At 40.1% G+C, this 21,268-nt stretch overlaps 1 protein-coding gene across 2 annotated transcripts in view; it reads left to right on the plus strand.

Moving 5' to 3' along the window:
* The window catches only part of usp45 (ubiquitin specific peptidase 45), a 38,834-nt gene that overhangs the window by 4,388 nt on the left and 13,178 nt on the right, over positions 1 to 21,268 (plus strand). Inside the window, exons 5-8 of one of the 2 annotated variants that reach the window (XM_080896683.1) lie at positions 136 to 236; positions 9,090 to 9,238; positions 11,917 to 12,012; positions 12,225 to 12,355. In XM_080896683.1, the coding sequence (XP_080752809.1) occupies positions 136 to 236; positions 9,090 to 9,238; positions 11,917 to 12,012; positions 12,225 to 12,355 (477 nt within the window). The remainder of the gene's footprint in view (positions 1 to 135; positions 237 to 9,089; positions 9,239 to 11,916; positions 12,013 to 12,224; positions 12,356 to 21,268) is intronic. The other variant, XM_080896684.1, reaches the window with a different exon arrangement.

The following is a 21,268-nucleotide window of genomic DNA, read 5'->3' on the forward strand; positions in this document are numbered from 1 at the left end:
TTATCAATTCCCATCCCTAATCATGATTTCTAAACTGCTTTCCACTCTAGCCAAGCAATTCGGATGTTAAATACTGTCTTATTAGTTTCTAAAGTAAAATGAACCCGGTCTTATTAACCTCTCTCTTTGTGACAGGTGTTTCGAATGCAGTGAAGAGCTCTCGACTCATTGCAACAAGAAGGCCTTGGCTCAGAGCCTGGACTTTTTACAAAAGCACTCTGTCAAGGCAACATCAGGTAAGGTGTTTTCTGGCCATCCACTGTTGTCAAATTAAGCCTCAGTTATACAAAACGTACATGCTTACTGCAGTTTCAGCAGGGCCAAATGACAGTGTAGCTCAAGATTTATCATTCCTTTAAACTGGTGATCCTTTCTTTAGTTGAATACATCTCATGTTACATAATTTGCTTAATATTCTGGTCAGTCTAGGTTTTGTGTCTATGAGTAGAAGGCAAAAGCACAATAACAGTATATGAGCCAGTTAGCGGCTGCGTTGTGGCCAGATCCACAAATAAGACGGGCTCCTATCAGAAAAGTTATTCTTCTAAGTGAAGGGCTGACATTCCAGCAGTCGGCTGCAGTACACCTGCTCCCCCTGGTGGCAATGGTCATGTGAAGTTTGACCTACTGTTCTTCATGCAGAGACACCCCACACTATTCAAATGGGTGAAATGGTTGTCTGATTTTTTTGTTTTGTTTTGTTCTGCTTTTCTATGCTGCTAAGTGCTTGAAGAATATTCTTTCTACCCTTCTGTCGGTCTAAAATTGAATTAGAGCAGCAAACTTGTCATTAAAAGCAATAAAACTTACTAGAAATACTAAGAACTAGATGTAGAATAGAGTTGGATTTTAGTTGCAGCATTTTCAGCATTACTTACTACCTTCAGACTTGTCCTTTTCCCTCACTTAGACCACCTGAGCCCCCCACCCCACACTGAGTCAGTCATCCATATAGACATCAACTCCCATTCTCAATACTTACATGTACCTACACCTTCAGCTCAGTGTGCATCTCTTGCTTTGTGCTGGCGTGCTGAAAGACCTCCTAGCAGACTGTAGTTGATCAGGGTGGTGGGCATCATCACTTTCAGTCTCTCAGGCCGTCTCTGCATCGCCCGCTGCATGCTGCCCAGTTGCCAGTGGCCAGAGGCCAGCCACTGAGGCCCAGGCAAGCTGGTCCCCAATCTAAGCCATGGCTGTGGAAGTTGCAAGATTGATTCTGCCGCTATCTCTCCCCTCACTCCCTCCCTTGCCCCCACCTTGCATATTGCATGACTGCACATATTTGTGGAATTAAGCGCTTGAGCGCTGCTTCCCCGGCTGGGTTCCCTGAAGAACAAGCGCAGCTGCGCAGGGTTCAGCCCTGTGATCTGTCGTTCTTTGTCTTTCCATCGCTATCCGTTTCTGTCCCTAGCTTCCTCTGTTAAGTTGCTGTATGTCTCACCACCTCTGGGCCTGTGTGCTGCACTAGTGGGAGCCAGGGTCCTCAACAAGTCTGAGCAACTGGATCCTAACAGCTGGAGCGCGTTAACTCTCAGTGGACATGCACACACATTCACAGATACACATAACGCCGAATGTTAAAAATAACTTTCAAGTCAAGCAGATACCCTATTTTCTTCCAGCTCATACTATACACTTGGCCTCTACAAAGAGCTTTAAGTTTCAGTAATACACTTAACTGAATTCTCACTGGCACAAAGTGTTCTTTGCAGCACAGAGTACAAGCTCTTCCTGGCACAATAAATCTGAATATCTTTTCTCCTCTAAGTACATTACATACCTGAAAAATTCAGATTATTTGAAGTGTTTTAAAAGTGTCTACATAGTGTGTGTTACACACAGACTCCAAAAGAAATGTACAGAGAATTCATAAGTTAGACATGTGGTGGGTTGACAAATTTACATAGGTATACACTTTTGATTTTGTGTTGTTCATTTTTAAAGACTATAGGTGAGCAGTGTTGCGTGTTTTGTTTTATATACCTATGTCTGTGGAATAGCCTTTTTTTGTGCACAGTGCCAGGCCACAGTCCGTTGTTGGTGGGGATTGATCTGCCGAGCTGGACTGTAGCTACCAACAGCTCTGCTTCTTTAAATTATGTGTCACCTTTTTGTCACCTTTCTTGCCACTTGATTGTTTCACACCGGTCGGCCAAATGGGTATAGAAGCGGACAGCCATTGTTGCAGCAAAATAGATGGTCGTTGCTTGTTGAGGAGCTTGTGAAATTGCATTTCAGTGGAGGCCAGGGTTTCTCAAGAAGCTGCTGTTGTACTCTGTTTTTTTTTTTCTTTCTCTTTCCTATAGTCCCTAAGCACAAAAGAGCCCAGCAAGGATTTTTTTCCAAATCTATAATAATTTTGTACAACAACAGCTTCAGGAAGAAAGAAAGTCGATTAACTGTGGTCTCTCACCATCAAGGCCTTCAGCTCAAGTGCCAGAGTCCCGGGTAAAAAAGCGACTTGACCTCAGGGGGGCTAGAATGCAGCATGTAAGACAGCTGGGGAGTCTTTGTGGAGCAAATTAAAATGTTGGTTGTGAATAGAGTCATTCTTTGCATTATAATTGTAAGAAAATCTGAGTGTTAATATACAGTATCACTGGACTGCATGTGTGTATTAATGTATTCAAGCAATTTTCTTTAAATATCTTTGAAAATGATTCAGGGTTGCTTTACAATTTTTTTTTCTTTTTTTTTAACATAGCCAAATCATCATAAACATCCTTGTATTAAACATTAATTTTAACATTAATTAAAGCCCACCCTGTGCACATGAACTTGCACCAGTAAAGCCTTATCCACATATAATGTGCTTCATTGGTTGTGTCATTGCTGTGTGGTTGACAGCTTGCTATAGTCGACATTCCTAAGTTTTGGATGTGAAGGTAACCTTGTTGCATGTTTCCAGAAACATTCTAAATGGAGGACTTTGACCTGATGTCAGATTGCGATATCCTTCCCTCTCATAGGTTGTTGCTTCGGTCACTCTCCTCTAAAAGCGCCAGACCAGTTCACACAGTTTTAGTTGATATCCAGCCACGTTGCCCTGTGTGTACGCCCAACATTTTCTGCATTCCCAATAGGAGGCATGCAGTAAAGAACTGTACAGACTGCAGCATCACTACTACTGACCTGACCTGAATACAGTGCACAGTCGTGTCAGACAAATGTAGCTGCACAACTTATATATGTGCTCTGCCTTTGTTTCTTTTCCTATTGTAAGAAGTTTCATGTTCTCATATCTGCTGACACAGACACGGACCCCTAGGTAAGAGTCAGCACATCAAAGCTGCATTAAGTGGCTGACTCTGAATGTTGCTGGATCAGAAATAACATGGATTTATCTCTCATTTCCCTTTTATAATTTTTTTTCTCCAATTCTCAAAGGCCAAAACAATTTTGTTTGCAAAAAGTTTATTGCTGTGTGGTGTTGGTCACACTCACATTAAATCCTTTTCTAAATAGGTTGCTGTCATGGTGGGAAATTTATCACATGTTTATATGAGGAATATTTACATATTGTTTGCACCAGGGCTGTTTGTCTCTGTTGTACTCAGAATTGCACTTCTAGCCTCCAGTTTTGAGACCGTGGCTTAAGTCAGAGATATTCTGTAGTTGGATTACGGCACTTTTATTCACCTGATTTCCTCACCCTGGTTGTTAATTTTGTAAGCCATAATTCTTAGTTTACTGTCAGTTTAGCTTTGCCGAGTCAGTAGCCAGTAAGAGGCTTGTCCCCTGGTGGTGCTTTCATGGAGGTAATCAAGAGTGCTTCTGTCTTTATTCCCACCACCGCACATGAAAGTAGGCCAGATAGTGGGTAGTAAAATCTGTGCGCTTAAATGTGTGTGTGTGTCTGTAAGTAACATGGCACTGGGTTCTCTTGGCCTCAGATGGCAAGGAAACGGGCTTCTCATGCCCTGCAGTCACAACAAATTAGCAAATTAATAAGACATTTGGTGTTGCCTGGCCTTCCTCTTGACTGGCTGCTCTGCATGAAGTGAGCCGGCCTTGGCCCTCTGCACTGCTGCACTGTAAGTGAACGTGGATGACGCCCACTGGCCTTTGCATTTGACAGTCTCCCAGCCCAACTGTGAACTGCATTAAGAAGGCAGAGTAAAGGCCTTTTGAAAATAGACTTTTGCAGACTCCTGTGCTTTGTCTTGATGATATCAGTATAAATTTACATTAAGTTTCTCTTAGATATAAAAAAAAAAGTCTTTGTGGTGCGCTGCTGCTAAAAATAAAGTTGAAAATATTAATTTTTAACAAAACTGGTTATGTTTTGTTTTGTGAGCTTGAATTTTAGTCTGATGTTAGCCTTGCTTCAGCTTGATAATGTCGAACATGTAAGGCAGTTCGTTGTTTTTTTCTCTTTCTCTTTTGCAAGTACTTTTAGTAATATTCCCTGCCAAAGTAAGCATGTTTCTTTGTATTTCCGTTGTGTGAAAAAGAGCAGGGAGTACAGGAGGTGTTGGTGTATATGCATGCATGTGGGTGAGCTCGAGCACCACGATGCTTTCCTCTGCCCTGGGGAAAGGCTCCACAGTGTCACTGCTGCCCATACTCGGTGGCTGAGCAAGGAGAGCCAGGTGGTGGTGCCGAGTGCAGCACAGTCAAGCGTGGATGCAGCTCATGCTGACATTTGCCTGCGCTGACTGCTGCGGGGAGAGGAAAAATCTGCTTTTCCATATGCTTGTGCTCGTCGCAACCCTTCCCTCCACGCTCTACTCCCCCACACTGCCCTCTTCTGCCCATCGCTCCCCCACACCCTCCTCCGCCTCCAGTCTCAGCCAGATGGCTCCCTGAACATTGTTTACCTTGGGTGACGGTCCCAGATGCAGTGTGTGTCCATCGGCATCCCCATTCCATCCATTTCATTCCCTCATTCCTCTGCTTCTCTCTTAGCTCAAGTGCAGGTCTCGGCTCTCGCACTCAAGTTGCACTTTGTTGATTTTTGTGTCTCTCAAATACCACAACAAGTAGACATGCTCATTTACACACTCTTACTCCCACTCAACTATCTCTTCTGCTCAATTGTCCATACTTGCGTAAATGTCTCTTTTCACACCTTCTCAGTCTCACACCAAAACTCCAAAAATACACCGATTTTTTTTTTTCCCTTCGATCAGGCCATGGCCTTTCCTCATCCCCACTTGTTTTCCATGCATTGTATGTGATGACATATGGGAGCTCCCTTATGGCTGCATATTGAAATTGAAAATAGGCCTCCAGATGTTGCCAGCACAGAGAGCCAGATGCATTTAGCACCACTGGGTGGAGCGTCTCAGCAGCATGTTGTCCCGACAAGCTGAACCTCGCCCCTGCCTTCTTGATCCCAAATCTAGAGGACAAGCTTAAATACGCTTGCTTCATTTCTCATCAGCGCTAAATATTTTCTGTTAAAGCAATATAATTTAAGGCAGCAGCATTGGTGCAGGCAAGAAAATACAACGGAAAAAAAAAACTATGCACTGTGCATTGTGACAGAGTTGTTGTGGTATTTCTTCTCAAATCTATGTAAAAGAAAAGCTGACCTTTTTTTTTTAGACACTGTTTAGTGGAATTTGATTTAGTATAAAATGCAAATTTTTAAGGCCACAAATAAAAGTCCAAGGCTCACATTCCACCGACTGTGACCAGGACGGTCGTTTTAATGCCCTTGGCCTTGGGGAGGGAAAGCTTGCTTGGTAGCGGCCAAGAGTGGGCTTACCTATCGCTGTATGTTGAATAGCTTTTTCAGTAAACATGCACAAAGAGTGATTCTATAAATTCAATATGTGCAAATGCAGGGCCATTTTGTTTTGAGGAAGAGAATGGCAAGAGCAAAGGTGCAGGTTCTTTTAAAGGTTTACTGTTGTATTGAATTTCTCGGTTTGGACATAAGCAGGTTCAGGCTAGTGACCTCGCTGCTAGCTTGCTCTCTTGACTCGCTTATATGTATAAAGTGTTCATGGACCAAACTCTCTTTGTGTTTCTCTGCAATTATTGGATTTCTCAACAGCCTTTGGACCTGAAAGTGCTTCCATCAGTCCCTGCAAGAATTTGCCATTTTGTAATGAAATGTCTTATTATCAGCTCAGAAGAGAGGTTATATTTTCTATGCAGTAGGAAACTCATTGAATTTTTTTTTTTTTTTACGTCAACTGTTGTAACTTCTGTTCAGCAATATTTTTTAAATACGATTAAAATGACATGAAAATCCTTTGACTCTGAATTTTTTTAATACTACAATAACAAACTATTAGATTTTTTTTTTTTTTAAATCATGCTGGCGTATTCACAAATTCTTTACACTGAGGACTGACTACTGCTAAGAAGAATTCAGTTCTCAATGTTAATAGAATAGAATAGAATAATCCTTTAATTGTCCCACAAGGGGAAATTTGGTTGTAACAGCAGCCAAAAAGACATATACAAACAAACAGGACACAGGACACGGAACAGAAACATACACAATTGGATAATATGGATGCCATTCAGAGCGTATTGCAAATGGCATATTTCAATTGTCCTGTACTGCATCAAAGAATATATTTTAGCTTTTTACAAACCCAGCTTGAAAGATTGCTGCAGTCTTGGTCATAACAGGGATTGTCCGTGTTCACTTCTATCACTTGTGCCTTACTCTGACCACAGGGGGGGGGGGATCATCTACAAGATGATCTGCCTCACTATAGCGTACTGGGCTAAAGACTTTGGCCACTATTTCTATATATACTACTAATTTTCTAGAAAATGGAAAATGGTTGTTGTGGTTTATTTAAATGGTAAATGGCCTGTATTTGTATAGCGCTTTACTTAGTCTCTATGGACCCCAAAGCACTTTACACTACATTCAATCATCCATCCATTCACACACACATTCACACACTGGTGATGGCAAGCTATATTGTAACCACAGCTGCCCTGGGGCGCACTGACAGAGGCGAGGCTGCCGGACACTGGCGCCACCGGGCCCTCTGACCATTTAAACATATGCAAACATAAAGGAAAGTACAGGATACAAATCAAAAACTGGGTTTGTACAATTCTAACAAGTTCATGTGCTCATTATTTTTTTAAGAAGCACTCCAACACAATCCTCTGAAATTTAGCATTAAACCATGGCAGAGCCTCCAGCGTGCTTTTAAGACGGCTGTAGACACTGTGGTAAATCTTTCCTGACCTCTGTAAATACTGAAAAGATTTTGACTAATAATTTCACATATTGATTCATCACTCCATCAGTACTGTTGCCACTGATCTTCAGTCCAGTTCTTGTATAAGCCTTTTCTCCCTGTTTCCGTTCCTTAAGAATGGCTAACTGCCAGCAACACTTCCAGTGAGACCATTTCTGATGAGGCTTTAGTGAACAGTAGAACTGAAGGGTCAGATGCATCATATTTCTTTTTGAGCTATGATGACTTCTTAGGTGCATCATACCTAGATATTTTATACCAAGTTTTCAGCTAATAGCTCTTTGGTAATCACCTTGCTGGTGCAAGAAGTTTATTATATACCTGTCAAAACTGTGATTCTGACATTATTCACACATTCTAGTGAAGAAAAGGAAACAAATTGTGTATTGCAACAGGCTGCTATTACAGTTATCTGTTATGTATGGATACAACACTGGTTCATCCTTAATTTAGGTGCATTTTTTTTTCTTTTTAAGTGGATTAACAAAGAAATAAACAAAAACAAGAAAATATTCCTCTAAAAAATGAGTGAAAAAAGAGCTTCAGAAGAGTTTCAGAAAGCCTGGAGAACTATTGCTCAAGACCAGTTTAAAAGATTACAAGAAAGTCTGGTTGCTGGGAAGCAAAATATAAAGAAATGAACGGTGGCTCAATGCTTTTGCCCTTTACTGTTTAAGGCAGAAAAACAGATCCTGTTAATGAAAATCCCAAAGTACTAGGACTAAATAGACAAAAATATGATGAACATCAAGTTTCCAGATCATTAGAGAAATTAAAGAAAAGCTTTCTCCTGACAGACAAACAAATAAATCTTTCAAAATATTCATGAATTAATTTGACAAATGAAATGCACTCTGACTGAAATATCTTCTCATTCTTCACTGCAAATAGGTAATGTTAATTAAAGAGTAGTACATTTTTGAGTTGCTTGTGTGTCTCATTCCTGGCTTGGTTATTGTTTAGCATTTAAAATAGTCTATTTTCTTCTTTAATACCAAACAGAACACATTCATTGTTTCTCATTTCAGTATTCAGCTGTGTACAGTGATCGTTTTAGGGAGTTGATAATGGCTACATTGGTATTCTCATTACTGCTGGTTCACTGCGTAGACCTCTTTCTGTGCCTAAGGCTGCTAAATTAAAAAAGCCAATCTGTAGAGGATTATGGTGTGTTCCCACATCGGCGTTTGTTTCTGAACAACAGCTGCGTTTTACCTGAAGAAGCTGCAACTGTCACATATTTATGTTTTTTATTTATTCATGATTTTTTACCATGATAAACTCCAAAAGTAAGATGTCATGTTAAGAACAATAAGTTAACTAGTGAAGAAGACTAGCATGTGTCAGTAACGTGTTATTGTTGACCCATCATGGTTTTAGCTATATTGCTAGCTGCTGGCACGCCATCAGCCCACACTGCTCCAGTACTAACTCTAGTCTGTCCCCAGCAAGCTGTATGCCACTGTTAGATTCTGACCATCTGTGTCTTACTTTCTGTGGAAGGTTAGTTTTCATTGGTGATCAGGAGTAACAGCTGGCTCTGGAGAGCCATCTCTCCAACCCCAGCCCCCACTCCTCCACCACTAACCAGCGGAAACTTCTACAGCTGTCATCTGCTTTCCCAAATGACCCAGCTCTCCTTCCAGCTGCCATCCCAATACCTTACTCCCAGTCCCAGTTTTGGTGCAAGGCAAAGTCTTTTTTTTTTCTTTCTTTTTTTTGGCCAGTATTCCAGGACAATGGAAATTTGTTCAAGACCCCCACTTCACTTGGTGCATCTTGACTTCAGTCTTGTTATGAAAAATAATATTAAGGTTTAATTCAAAACCACGTGCACACTATAATCCTGCCATTTAACTCTAACTTATAGCCTTTTACTGTACCTCTTTGTTTTATGTGTTCCAGCAGTATCACCCAAGATCATAAAACTCAGAGAAGAACCACCAGATTATGCTGACCTACCAAAAGGCAAGAGCTCAGTCAGCAGTGCTTTGGTCCCTGTTAAGGGAATCAATAACCTTGGTAACACCTGCTTCTTCAATGCTGTTATGCAGGTTGGTATTGCTATTCTGTTTCTGTTACTCGTCCTTGATGATTTTGTTTTTACTTGAATCTTACTCTTTTTATAATATTGGGTCAGAACTCAAGAACTGAGAAACTTTTGCCATTAACAGAACACTAAAATATTCAGAAGCATTGTTTTTGGCATACAGCTCCCAAGGAAAGTGACACCAGTGGCATCCTTTAAAAAGAAAGAAGCCATAGATAGTAAATGTGCATGAACTCTTGGACATCTGTGGAAGACAAGAGTGGTGGATGATCATAGTATCCTTTCTATGGTAAAGAAGAACTGCTTGAGAACATGCAGCCAGGTGAAGAACACTGTGAAGGAGGGAAAAAACACAGGGTGTTCACCACGAGTTGCAAACAAGTGATCTGTGGCCTGAAGCATACTATGATCTGAAAGACAGTAAAACTCGTATCAACTATATTGTCAGCTCGCTTTCAACAGTGTTGACTGGTTGGTGTTTGCAACTCAAAGATAAGTTAAAACATATTCTGAAAGCAATCCAGACACTTTTGAAGGTAATGAAGTGAACTACTGCAATGGCCAAGTCTATCACTTACTTGCAATACTGGAAAGCCAGAAAGACCTTCAAACAACTGGAGACCACTACAGCATAAAGGCCTGGAAAAGCATCACAAAGTATCAAGCTCCTCCTTTAGGGAGGTGCACGGATTCTAAACATCAGGGAGTCATTGCTTTCAAAGGATACTCAACGTATTTAAAATGGACATTTTATTTTAGACCTTACATTGGAGACCTTGAAAATGGATGACTCTGGACAAAAAATAGTTGTGATTCCTCTGTGGTTGATGTGATATTGGCATTCAAAGCCAAGATTATTTAATTTGAATCACTGTACAAATATTTCCAGACTTTACTGTACACAACTGGCACTCGGTTGGTGCAGAGCACGTTCACAGCACAGCGCAGCTATAGAGCCCTCCTCAGTTTTTCCCTGGTCATGTCATGGTGACTGCAAACTGACATGCCTCTTCAACAATGAAGCTGTTTTTTTTCCGCCATTTTGTTAATCACCCTCAGGGTCTCCCTCGTTGATTGAAATTCGAGTGAGCGTGCTTTACATGCTTTTCCCTCCCTCTCCCTGTCTGTTTGTATTGTCTCCTTGAAAATTGCAATCTTTCTGGTGAAAACACATAATTGTCAGAGGATGAGCTGTGTCTGTGTTCACAATGCCAGCTCCATTGTGTGTTTTCCATAGCAACAGTCTTTATTGCCAGGATGTGACAAAACAAATATCTCTTGAAAAGGGAGGAAAAGATGCTTCTCTAACATGAAGGGACAATGACTGCTTCAAGCAATCTCCTCGCCAAGGATCTTCTCTGCATTTAATTCATACAGATCATAGATAATTTTGCCTTTTTCAGTGATAAACTCGACACAAGTTTCTAAATCATACTAAAATGGAGAAAACATTGTTGCGCAGCTATTTTAGTTGACTACATGATATTGCCACAAGCTAAGTGCAGAAACATTTTTATATCTCTAAAACATTATAGCTTTTCTTGTTTCTTTGCCTTATGAAAGAAAATCTTAGAATCTGTGGTTTTGATCAGTTGGAGCCACTTCTTTAATGTACAATATTCTCTAGTTAAAACCAGTTGATCTAATGCACCTGATGAATATTGTTCCCCAGTTGAAATCAGAGGCAGAGTGTCAGATATGGTGGGGGAAATCAACACAGCTTGGTATTGTGTTATTTTGTATGTATAAAGACACCAAATATCAATATTTTATTAAATAAATTCTAATACTTAGAAAAAAAGAGGGCCCACCTCATTTACCTCATCTGAGATAATGTTAGCTAATTAAAATTAACCGAAAAACCATCCAACACTGGACACACTTGGTTTGACAAAGCTACCTTCAGTCACACAACTACAAAATAGGATCTTCAGTACATTTTTAAAAATTGCCCTTTTTTCACATTCTGCATCTTGTGGTGAGTAAATGGTTGCTTAGACCTTGAGAGTGTTAGATCCTCACAACAACTTTTGATTGCAAGAGGCAATGTTTCCGCAAACAGTTCCAGTCTGACTTGGACCGACTGCAATCCCTCTGAAAGATTGTCAAAAGTGTGAAAATAATTTCTGTTTAATTCATAAATACAGACAGATTGTCTGCATGTTGCCATCAGTCTGAATGAGTCTTTGTCACTGAGGACAACTCCATAGGATTCAACTGGCTGCCAAATGGTTGTATACTGGTTATATAAAGCAGGAATGTTGCTAAGTCCAAATGTAATGGTTAAATGTGAATTTCACATGTGAGTTTTAATGAGTTATCACAGTTAATTGCTGTACTGTCATAAATGATTGCAAGTAATTGCCAACTTGACCCAAATTTAAATTGCAGACTGATAGCAGACTTACTGGCAACATTTATGGCAGGTTTTAGTGACAGTGTTGGTGTGCTTGACCATTATTTACAACAAAACCATAACATGAATGAAACAGATACTGACAAAGTCTAACTTTGAGGACATAATTTGCAGTTGGGGAAAGGTGACAAATCACAATAGATGTTATTGCAGTACTCAGTATATTGCAAAATGTTAAACTGCATTAATATTGTATAAGCGAGTCCCACCTTTAGAAAACGATGACCCCGCTTAACAGTCTTAACATGATTCTGTTTTCCTCACAGAACCTGTCCCAGACACACATGCTCATTGACCTTATCCAAGAGGTGAAGGAGAAGGGGTACAAATTGAGGATCTGCCCCCCTCCAGAGACAAATCTGGTACAGCTTATTATTCTCATTAATAAAGGAGAATTATGCATATTTTAATATGCATAATTACAGAAATTTTTGAATGCTGTTAGAACTTAGTAGTAGTTAAAATTGAAGTATTTTCATGTTTTCTGTATTTCTGGCCTTATTTCATAAACAAGATACTAATTACTTCAAATAAGAACAACATGTTTTACTTTCATGTGTTCTTCCTATTCCAGAGTCCACTAACAGTAGTGCTGCCCAGTCCAGAACCCTTGACTGCCGCCATGTTTGCCTTCCTCCACAACATGAAGGATCCAGGGAAAGGCTGTGTCAATCCCAAAATCCTCTTCAACCAACTCTGCCAAAAGTAAGGCACAACCTTTCATATCACCTGCTACTTCCTGTGAACCCAGAGCCTCTGCTTTATGTGTCCCCTCATCTGTGGGGAACATGAGAAGTAATGTAAGCTAGTGAAGCTGGAGCAGAGGCTATGTTGATTTGAATATTTTCATTCTGAAGCAAGCAGAGTTGGCAAAAGCAAAGGCATTCTGTACTTAAGTAGAAGTACAAATACTACTGGTAACAAATACTCCAGTAAAAGTTGAAGTACTGATACAACTTCTATACTCAAGTAAAAAAGCACAGGCTCAGAAATGCACTTAAAGTAAGAAACTTCTGTGGAGGATGCTTCTATTTTTATGCAAGGCTAACTGAACCTTGTGCTATATTAACGTAATGATAACATAATCTCAGTAGATTGAAATCACTTTCACTTTCGTCTAACTTTTTTCATTCTAATGATACTCATCTTGAATCAGAAGACAAAGAAGGAAAATAAAAAATGTGTATCTATTTTCTGTTGCCTACACTGTAGAGGGTCCTGCAGAGTATGTGGCAGTCTGAAGTCTAATCACTACCATCTATTCTGGTCCTGCCCAAAAATTAGGGTTAGGCAAGATATCCACAAATGTTTGAAAAAGATTTTCTGCACACAAATCCCCTTTGATTTCTTATATATGTACTTAGGCCTCCCAAATATAACTAATCCAGCAGATAAATATCTACTGAGAATTATGTTAATGTCAGCTAAGAAAACCCTGACAAGAAAATGGCTCCAAGCATTGGAAGGAATACAAGAACTGCACCATACTGTCTACCAAATATTTATAATGGTGAGGCTCACTATGTCTTTGCAGCTTTAAAGAGAGAAATTCAACAAACCCTGGTTTAAGTGGACCCAGTATATTAAAGAGATAAGAAGTAATTTTGTCTAAATAGCTTACCTTACCTAGTAAAACAACTATGAGGTGGAAAATGCCATCAAGACTGGGCCAGCTGTTTCCACCGGTCCTACTGTTCGGTTTGTTGGTTTCTTTCTTGTTTTTTGTGTGTGTGTGTGTTTTGTTTTGTTTGTGGTTTTTTTGGTTTTCTTTTCTTTTTTTGCCTACAATTAAAATCACAACCAGATATTTATTAAAAAAAAACATTTTACATAAAAAACATCTGGAAAATTCAATCGGGACATACCACTTCCATCTTGCTACAACTTTGAGGAGTTGAAATTGTTTGTCATATGTTTGTCTCCAATGTTTAGCAAAATTGCGTATGGACAAATACTATACATATAAATGCCAGGTTTCTTATTTTCAGGAATGTTATAACGCTCCTAATGTAAATACTTTGTGCAAGATAATCAATAAAAACTTACAAATATTTAAAAAATGTAGGGAGTAAAAGCAAAAAGTAGGCAGAAAAAAAAAACAACTTGCATATATCTGAAAATAGTACGTAAGCACAGTAAAAAAGTATCTGTACTTTGAGTACACAGATTTTATTGACAAACCTTTCAGACATTTTGAACTCTGGTTGTGTAATTGCGGACCTAAAATCACCAATCATCATACACCAGCTTCAGACTCCTGCCAATGTTTGGTTTCAGGGTCAGTGAAGTCTCTGCTGAATGCCTTTCACACACACTAACCTTGACGTACACGGAACATGCACTCAAATCACTGTACCGCTGTAGCTAGCCATTTGTAGTTCTCCTGCTTCTCTCCACATGGCTGTGCCACCTGTGTCGCATTTGATCTAAGGTCTGACAGACTGTGTGACAGGCAGACCTTGCTCTTACATGAAAAGTGTGGGTGTCTGGTTGGCTGACTTATTGGTTGAGCTTGGTACCCTGCTGGTTGGGTCCACCGTGTTTGTGTGTATGGAGGGGGGCTGGGGCCTCACACTGTTTAGTAGTGCAGGTGGATGACCAGAGCATTTGATGTTGGATGACTGGATCGTTCTCTGGTGCGGCTTTTACAGTTATTCTGGTACCTAGCTTTTATCAGACAGACCTCTGTGGGTGTTTGTGTAGTGTGTGTTTGTGGGATGCCACCTCACCTGGCACCACCTCGCCCTGCAACGCATGCAGGCAATTGTGCATTCAGACAGCAAGCACTGCACACTCTTATGCACTCATACATGTCTAATTTCAAGTAGAACTAATCTATTCCACTAAAATACATTTGAATAGACAGATTTGACTTTAAGCTTCACCACACTTTATGCTACTCTTTGTTTAAACTGTATCAAATGATTAATCTATTCATTTTTCCATACAGCTTTATTGTAGTACAGTAAAATGACAGATTTAATACATTGTTTTTATGCTTCAAATGGCAAAGAGGTGGGAAACAGGGGATATCTTATTTTATTTTATTGCTCAATTACAGCGTTCATGTTTATTCCCAATGACAATAATATTTGATGCACTTTATTATCAATGTTTTGTTTTTATAACTTTTTTTTTTTTTTTTAGGTAAATTCAACTCACATAATCTAATACAGCGGTCTCCAACCTTTTTTGCGCCACGGACCGGTTTATGCCCGACAATATTTTCACGGACCGGCCTTTAAGGTGTCGCGGATAAATACAACAAAATAAAACTAGTACCGGTACCGAAAAAAAGAAGATTTATTCATAACACGCGTGAAAAGACCCAGGAAAACAGAGTTAACGATCAAAACGATAACAAAATAACGCTGAAAACCGATAAAAACCCTGAAAACCATACATTGCACACCTGAGCCTCAACTCTCGCAGCCCAGTACCAAACGACTCACGTACCGGTCCGAGGCCCGGGGGTCGGGGACCGCTGATCTAATGGATAGAGATATAAGCATTCAAGTTATTGTATGTTGTAGCCTTTTACAGGTATGAAGTTTATGTAGACTTTTTGCATCCCATGGTGTAGTGGTTAACACATTCACTTGGCAGGTGAAAAGTTGCTGGTTTGCTCCAGCCAGAGACATAAATCCCCTGCATGGTTGCGTCAAACCAAACGTGCAGAGCTATTCGTTTTGGTGAACCCCTTGTTTATGGCAAGGAAGCAGGGATGACTGTTTTTGGTATCGCCATCTTGATGTCTTGAAGCCAAATTATCCAATTCAAAAAGTGAGGAACACTGAAGTAACGCATTCATCACACATCGCTTTGAAGCTGACGGACGGTTGTTTGTGGATAGCCAGGTTCCAGTGGTCTGGGCGAGCCTCTAATGTATGTACTATCACCTGGAATTGAGAGAAATTTTTCTTGGGTGTCGCCCACTTCCCATCGCCAGCAGTTATTTTGCTTGTAGTCACTTGTCTCTGGTCACAATTGCTGCAGATTCCTTTCAGGCTGTATGTAGTGTTCAATATATATTTATTTTTAATGAGGGGTTTTGTTTTGTCTGGGTTGTTTTTTTTTTTGGGGGGGGGGGGGGGGGTTGTTTTGGGTTTTGTTTTTGTTTTTGTTTGTTGCTTTTTTGTTAGTGTTGTGATTGGCAACTTAACTTTTTTTAAATTTACTTATACACCACAGAACATGCATGATTCTGAGCCTGATGATAGCCTGCGCTATCACCTGTTTTTAGACGACTCCTCACAGCAGCCTATCTACATTTACTCAGGCCTAAAGCCTTTGATCTGAAAGGCCAAGGCCAAGAACTGCTCTTGTTTACTGGGACATTTTTCTTTCTGTTGCAGCGACCTTTACAGTACCTGTACTCTGAAAATGTCCTGCCATCCTCTGCAAGTTCTTCTCACTCAAAGAGGATTGGGTCTGCCCTTGGCCTGTGAGGGCTAACAGCGCTTTTATCATTTCTTTATCAGTCTTTCCCTGTATGTTTGTGTTAGCACACTGCATAATGGGGCCTTCAGTCTGTGATCAGCACAGTTTAAATGGTTTTTTTCTACTTAGCAGGGGTTAATGATTATAGCCATGGCTGATCCAGTGTTTTACAGTATTCCCACGCAGAGCAGACTCTGATTTAGGCTTTACTCTCGGTAAAGGGAAGTAAATCTGCAGGCTGGAGCTGTTGTGCTTTGAAAATAAGGTAGAAGTTGGAATAAACAGCACTAATCTTCTGAATTATAATGACAAACACAGTCTGTTTCCGACACCTTGAAACAGCCATATGAGTCAACCTATTCTACTCAGCTCATCCTGAAGTCGAGCCCATTTTTGTGTTAAATGTGCGTGTGTTCACATGGATTTGACCTTAACCAGCTGAGTACCCCACAGCTTGCTTCCTCATCCTCCTGCCAACAGCACGGGGTCTGGTCTGTGCTCAGACCAGTGCCAAGCAGTGTGTGTCGGACGGCCAGCACCACACTCTGTATCTGGTGCCAGTGAGGGTCCCAGCTTGTACCCAGTGTACTACAAAGCCAGTCAGTGGCACAACCGGGAAAAAAAAAATTACAGACACAACTGTTTGTCTGTTTTCCTTTTTGGACCTGGACTTGAAATGTCTTAAGTATTAAAAATGACATTTTTTTGAGAATTTTCATCATTAATGTCCATCACTTTATCTGGATGCATTCGCTACACATGTGTAATGCACAATCTGGAGGAAAAAAGGCCACACAGAGGGCATTCATCAACACCTGCTTCTTTCAAGGACTGATTCCATTTTCAGGACAGCCACTGGACACTCTTGTGGTGCAAAAAAATGAAAAGTATGCTGGCTCTCTTCTCTGTCCGTGTACTGTGTCCACATACTCACATCTTTCAAAAATTGTTCATAAATAAGCCTTGTGAGAAGCCTTTCATCCCTGATAGAAATAGCACATGACAACAATGGATCCCATCTAGTGCTGGCATCCAGGTCACTTGCACATACAGCACACACCACATTAAAAGAAGAGAGACAGATTCAGAGTTGGTATAAAAATAAGAATAATAATTTTGACATGTGCACATATTCAAAGCTGGCATTGAAACTTTACATCCTTTCCCTCAGCTCTGCTGCTCTCTATCTGGTTTGTGAACACAGGACACCTTCGAATAATGATGTTGAGAGCTTCATGATCAAAACCAGAAAAATATGAATTAAAAGTACAAAGCCAATCTTTGATGGCGGTTCAGTGATTTTTTTTTCTTTGTATTTTTTCCCTGTTGCACTAGAATTTTTGTGCGTTTTTATGGAATATTTCAATAGGCATAAAATCTTTTTATATTACAGTTTCAAACATTGTGCCATTTCTCATTGACGAATCAACCTTTAAATACGTTACTGTGTCATGATATATGAGTTTTCTTTCTCTTATACAGCACTAGTATGTCAGCATCAGTGAGGGTGCAGACCAATCCATGTAGTCAGAATGAATGTTTTTGGGGGGTTTGTCTCTCAATTTCCCATTAGTGAAGTCAGTAGTTAAACTAACAATGTTCTCAGAGTGACAACAAATGTTTATTATTTTTAATTTGAAATTATTCATAGTGTTTAAATGCTGCAGTGAATGCAAACATTGAACTGCAATGTTTTAAAGCCGTCTAAGAGTAAAGGACTAATAATAATAAACGTGTGTGTGTGTGTGTGTGTGTGTGTGTGTGTGTGTGTGTGTGTGTGTGTGTGTGTGTGTGTGTGTGTGTCGACTTGGGGGGAGCTTGTGTGGCCTTGTGTCTGGTACTAACTCATCCGGCTATTAATTGTGTTAGCACCGCAGCTGTTTGTATTGGCCAGATTGAGAGCAGGGCTACAGGGCCCTTCTGCTTTGTCTCCACTGGGATGAACTTCCAGACCTCCTCATTCCCACTGATACCAACCATGTGCATTCATTTTTTTTTCTTTTTCACTGCCTCTCTCTTTCCCCCCCTTTTTTTTCTGTCTCACGCATTCTCCTCTCTGTTTTGTCTTCATATTTCTCTCTTTTAGTTGATCAACAAATTCAGTTGGCAAAGCTAGATGGAGGCATTCCTTTACTTGCTGCTCTTCCTGGAGGCTCGCCAGTAAATAACATATGTTCTCTGTACCATCTTCACCCCTGCACGTTGCCTTCTGTTTGCACAAAAAGAGGCATGAAAGACAGAGATTAGGATAAGATGCGAGTATGTGGGGCAACTTTGATCTCCTCCAGATTTACAGGTTCTGACCTGTGTTGAAGAGAGGTGCTTGGCCATTTCTCTCCTGGACATCCATTTGTTCATGGCAATGTGTCAAGGGTGTAAAAAGCTGTTTTGGTCTGAGTGATCTTCCCACATAAGTAGGATTAGGAATGTCATTAGGAGAATGTATTGGTCAGAATTTATATTTGACACACTGCATTCCTTTTTAATAATTATAATAGGATTAACTGCTTTCATCAGACAGGAACAGGTGTGCAGCATTCCTATTCAGAACATTTTGGCAAACAAAGAAACTTAACATACAAAGATCATAGCATAGCAAAAGATCCACAATGGCTTGAAAGGAGTTAACCCACTACTACGTACTGCCCACCTCTGACCACCCTCAATGTTGTCTAATCAGGAATGTGGCCTCTCAGTATGTGTTATCCCTGTTGAACCAACCTGTCCTTTGGTTATGTGGTTGCCTCGGCCCAACAGGTTGCAGTAGCTCCAACCTTGGCTACCCATCTGTCCCTGGCATCTGTCCTCACATCTGCTTCACCGTGGACAGCCAGGGGTCGGAGCCAAGGAGAGCCTCCCCTCTAACCACTCTAATGGTGTCCATTCGCTTTACCAAGAAGATTTGTGCACAGCAGAAAGTCTGTTTTGTGGAAGTATCCAACATAGAGGAGTGGTGACTTGCCTATGAACCTCTTCTTATATTGCTTAGAGAGCTTCATTGTATTTATTTTTTACTTTTTTATGGATGGAAGAATGGTATTTAATAAGACTTATTTAAATCTTTTTTTTTTCATCCAGTATAATTTTTTTTTTATAATAAAGTATAATGAATTTATAATTTATTGAAGTTCAGTGTAATAAGCAACTGCTTTCACAAAAAGAAGATGTTTAATTTTATCTGAGGGGGACCTGCTTTCACACAGTTCATTTGCTAGTAGCAAATAGGTGTTCATCCTGGTAATGGGGTTACTCAGATGGAGCTAGAGCTCATCTGGTGGTCTGTTCACATTAGGGCTGCCACAAACGATTATTTTGATAGTCGACTAGTCACCGATTATTTTTGCGATTAGTCGACTAATCAGATCATCATCCATTAGACGTAAAACTACAGCTTATTGCACCAGCAGCATCTGCTCTTATATAACTATCATTAGCTTACAGCTTTAAGTGTTTAAGGTCTGTGCTAACTAAAAATAAAGACAAGATGATAGTTTATTTTAATGAAATTTGCAGATTGTTTCGGTGAAGATTAATAAACTCCTTGCTATCTAAAATATAACAGGACACTGGAGTATATTCTGGAGCATCTCACACTTCTGATAATCAGCTGTCTGCTTGACGTTTATTCAGCTGTGTAAAAACTATAACTTTAATCTCAGACAAACTGATTTACTCAGGAACAAATAAAATACTAAAAAAAAAAGCCAAACAATAACATTTTAAGTTATCTAAGTGACTCATATATATTTAACCTGAGTAGCGAAAGACGGCGGTGGGTTTGAAAACGATTTGCGGGGAGTCCGGTGTTCTCACGGCGCTAGTGAGCCTAGCCCCCGGCTCGCTAACGAGCTAGTGGGTAACAGATGTCTCCGAAAACGTCGGAGCGCTTTTGAAAATATGTGGTGTCCTGATAAACTGAGCAGATATTTGAGGTTTACACAGCTACATTCTCGCCTGAAAATATGTTAAACGTTTATTTTGTGACCCAGAAAGAATAATAAGAGTAACATTAAAACTAACTAGCTGTCGCCATTGTTGGAAACTGCGCTGGGCCGCGCTATGAATTCTGGGACACAGCTGCTTCTTCTTCTTCTTCTTCTTCTTCGGGGTTTAACGGTAGCTGACATCCTTGTACATGCAATGCTGCCATCTTCTGTTTCAGTCCGTTATTACACTCTTAAATCCTGCCACTTATTCCTGCGTCTTTTGTGATCGTACAAAGTTTCAAACGACGCGTCGACTATTAAATCAGTCGTCGACGATTTTGATAGTCGACGTAATCGTGACTAGTCGACAAATCGTGGCAGCCCTAGTTCACGTTCACTAAAATTGCTCCTCCTCCTACAGTTTTGGTCAGAATATAATCAAACATGTGATCACTGTGTGTGAGTTCACCCAACCTGTGCTCAAGCTCAAGGTTGTTTTTGTGGTTTTATGAGCACCCAATTAAGATGTACTGAACAATATTCTATTCAGGCCATTTAGTGAAGTTGTTAACCTAAGATCCTGGATATGACTGTTTGCAAGCGTCCTCGACTTCTCGGTGGATTTTAATTCTCATTATATTGCGCATTAGAGCCAACCAACGACAAGTGGACTTGCAGCTTTCTTTCTGCCCTGCACAAACATTTAAAATCTGTGATTTGTCTTGGGTCATGAGCCTAATGAGCTACTCTGTCATTGATGTTCTGGTTTTAAATCATATCTAGGGACAATTCAAAATGTCTTGTTTGGGTTTCTGCTAACATGACTGTATGAAGAAAATATTCTGTCCACCAAAATAACTTTAACAAATTGTTTGTTGGTCCTTTAAGTGTATAAGTTTTATACTGCGTCCACCTGGATTGTGAAAGGAGGAGTTATAGTGGCAGATAGGATTTCACAGATCCAGCAGTGAAAACTCTTGAGAGACCTTGACGCACGGTTTCTTCTTTTTGCGTGTTTTGCCATGGATTCTAATTGCTTTGTGTTCAGTGGTTTTCTTCTAGACTCGATAACGTGTTCAGTTTTTGTGCACAAACAACAGACTCTTTTGAGTCAGATTCACTCCCACGTTTGATGTTGTCACTGTTTTCACAAACATCCATCCTTCAGTTAGTCTTAACTTTGTTTTCTGGGTGTTTTTTTTTTTTTTTTTGTTGTTGTTTGTTTATTTTGTTTTTGGGTTTTTTGTTGTGT

Source organism: Rhamphochromis sp. 'chilingali' (assembly GCF_963969265.1).
Source record: "Rhamphochromis sp. 'chilingali' genome assembly, chromosome: 11".
NCBI classification, from domain to species: Eukaryota; Metazoa; Chordata; class Actinopteri; order Cichliformes; family Cichlidae; genus Rhamphochromis; species Rhamphochromis sp. 'chilingali'.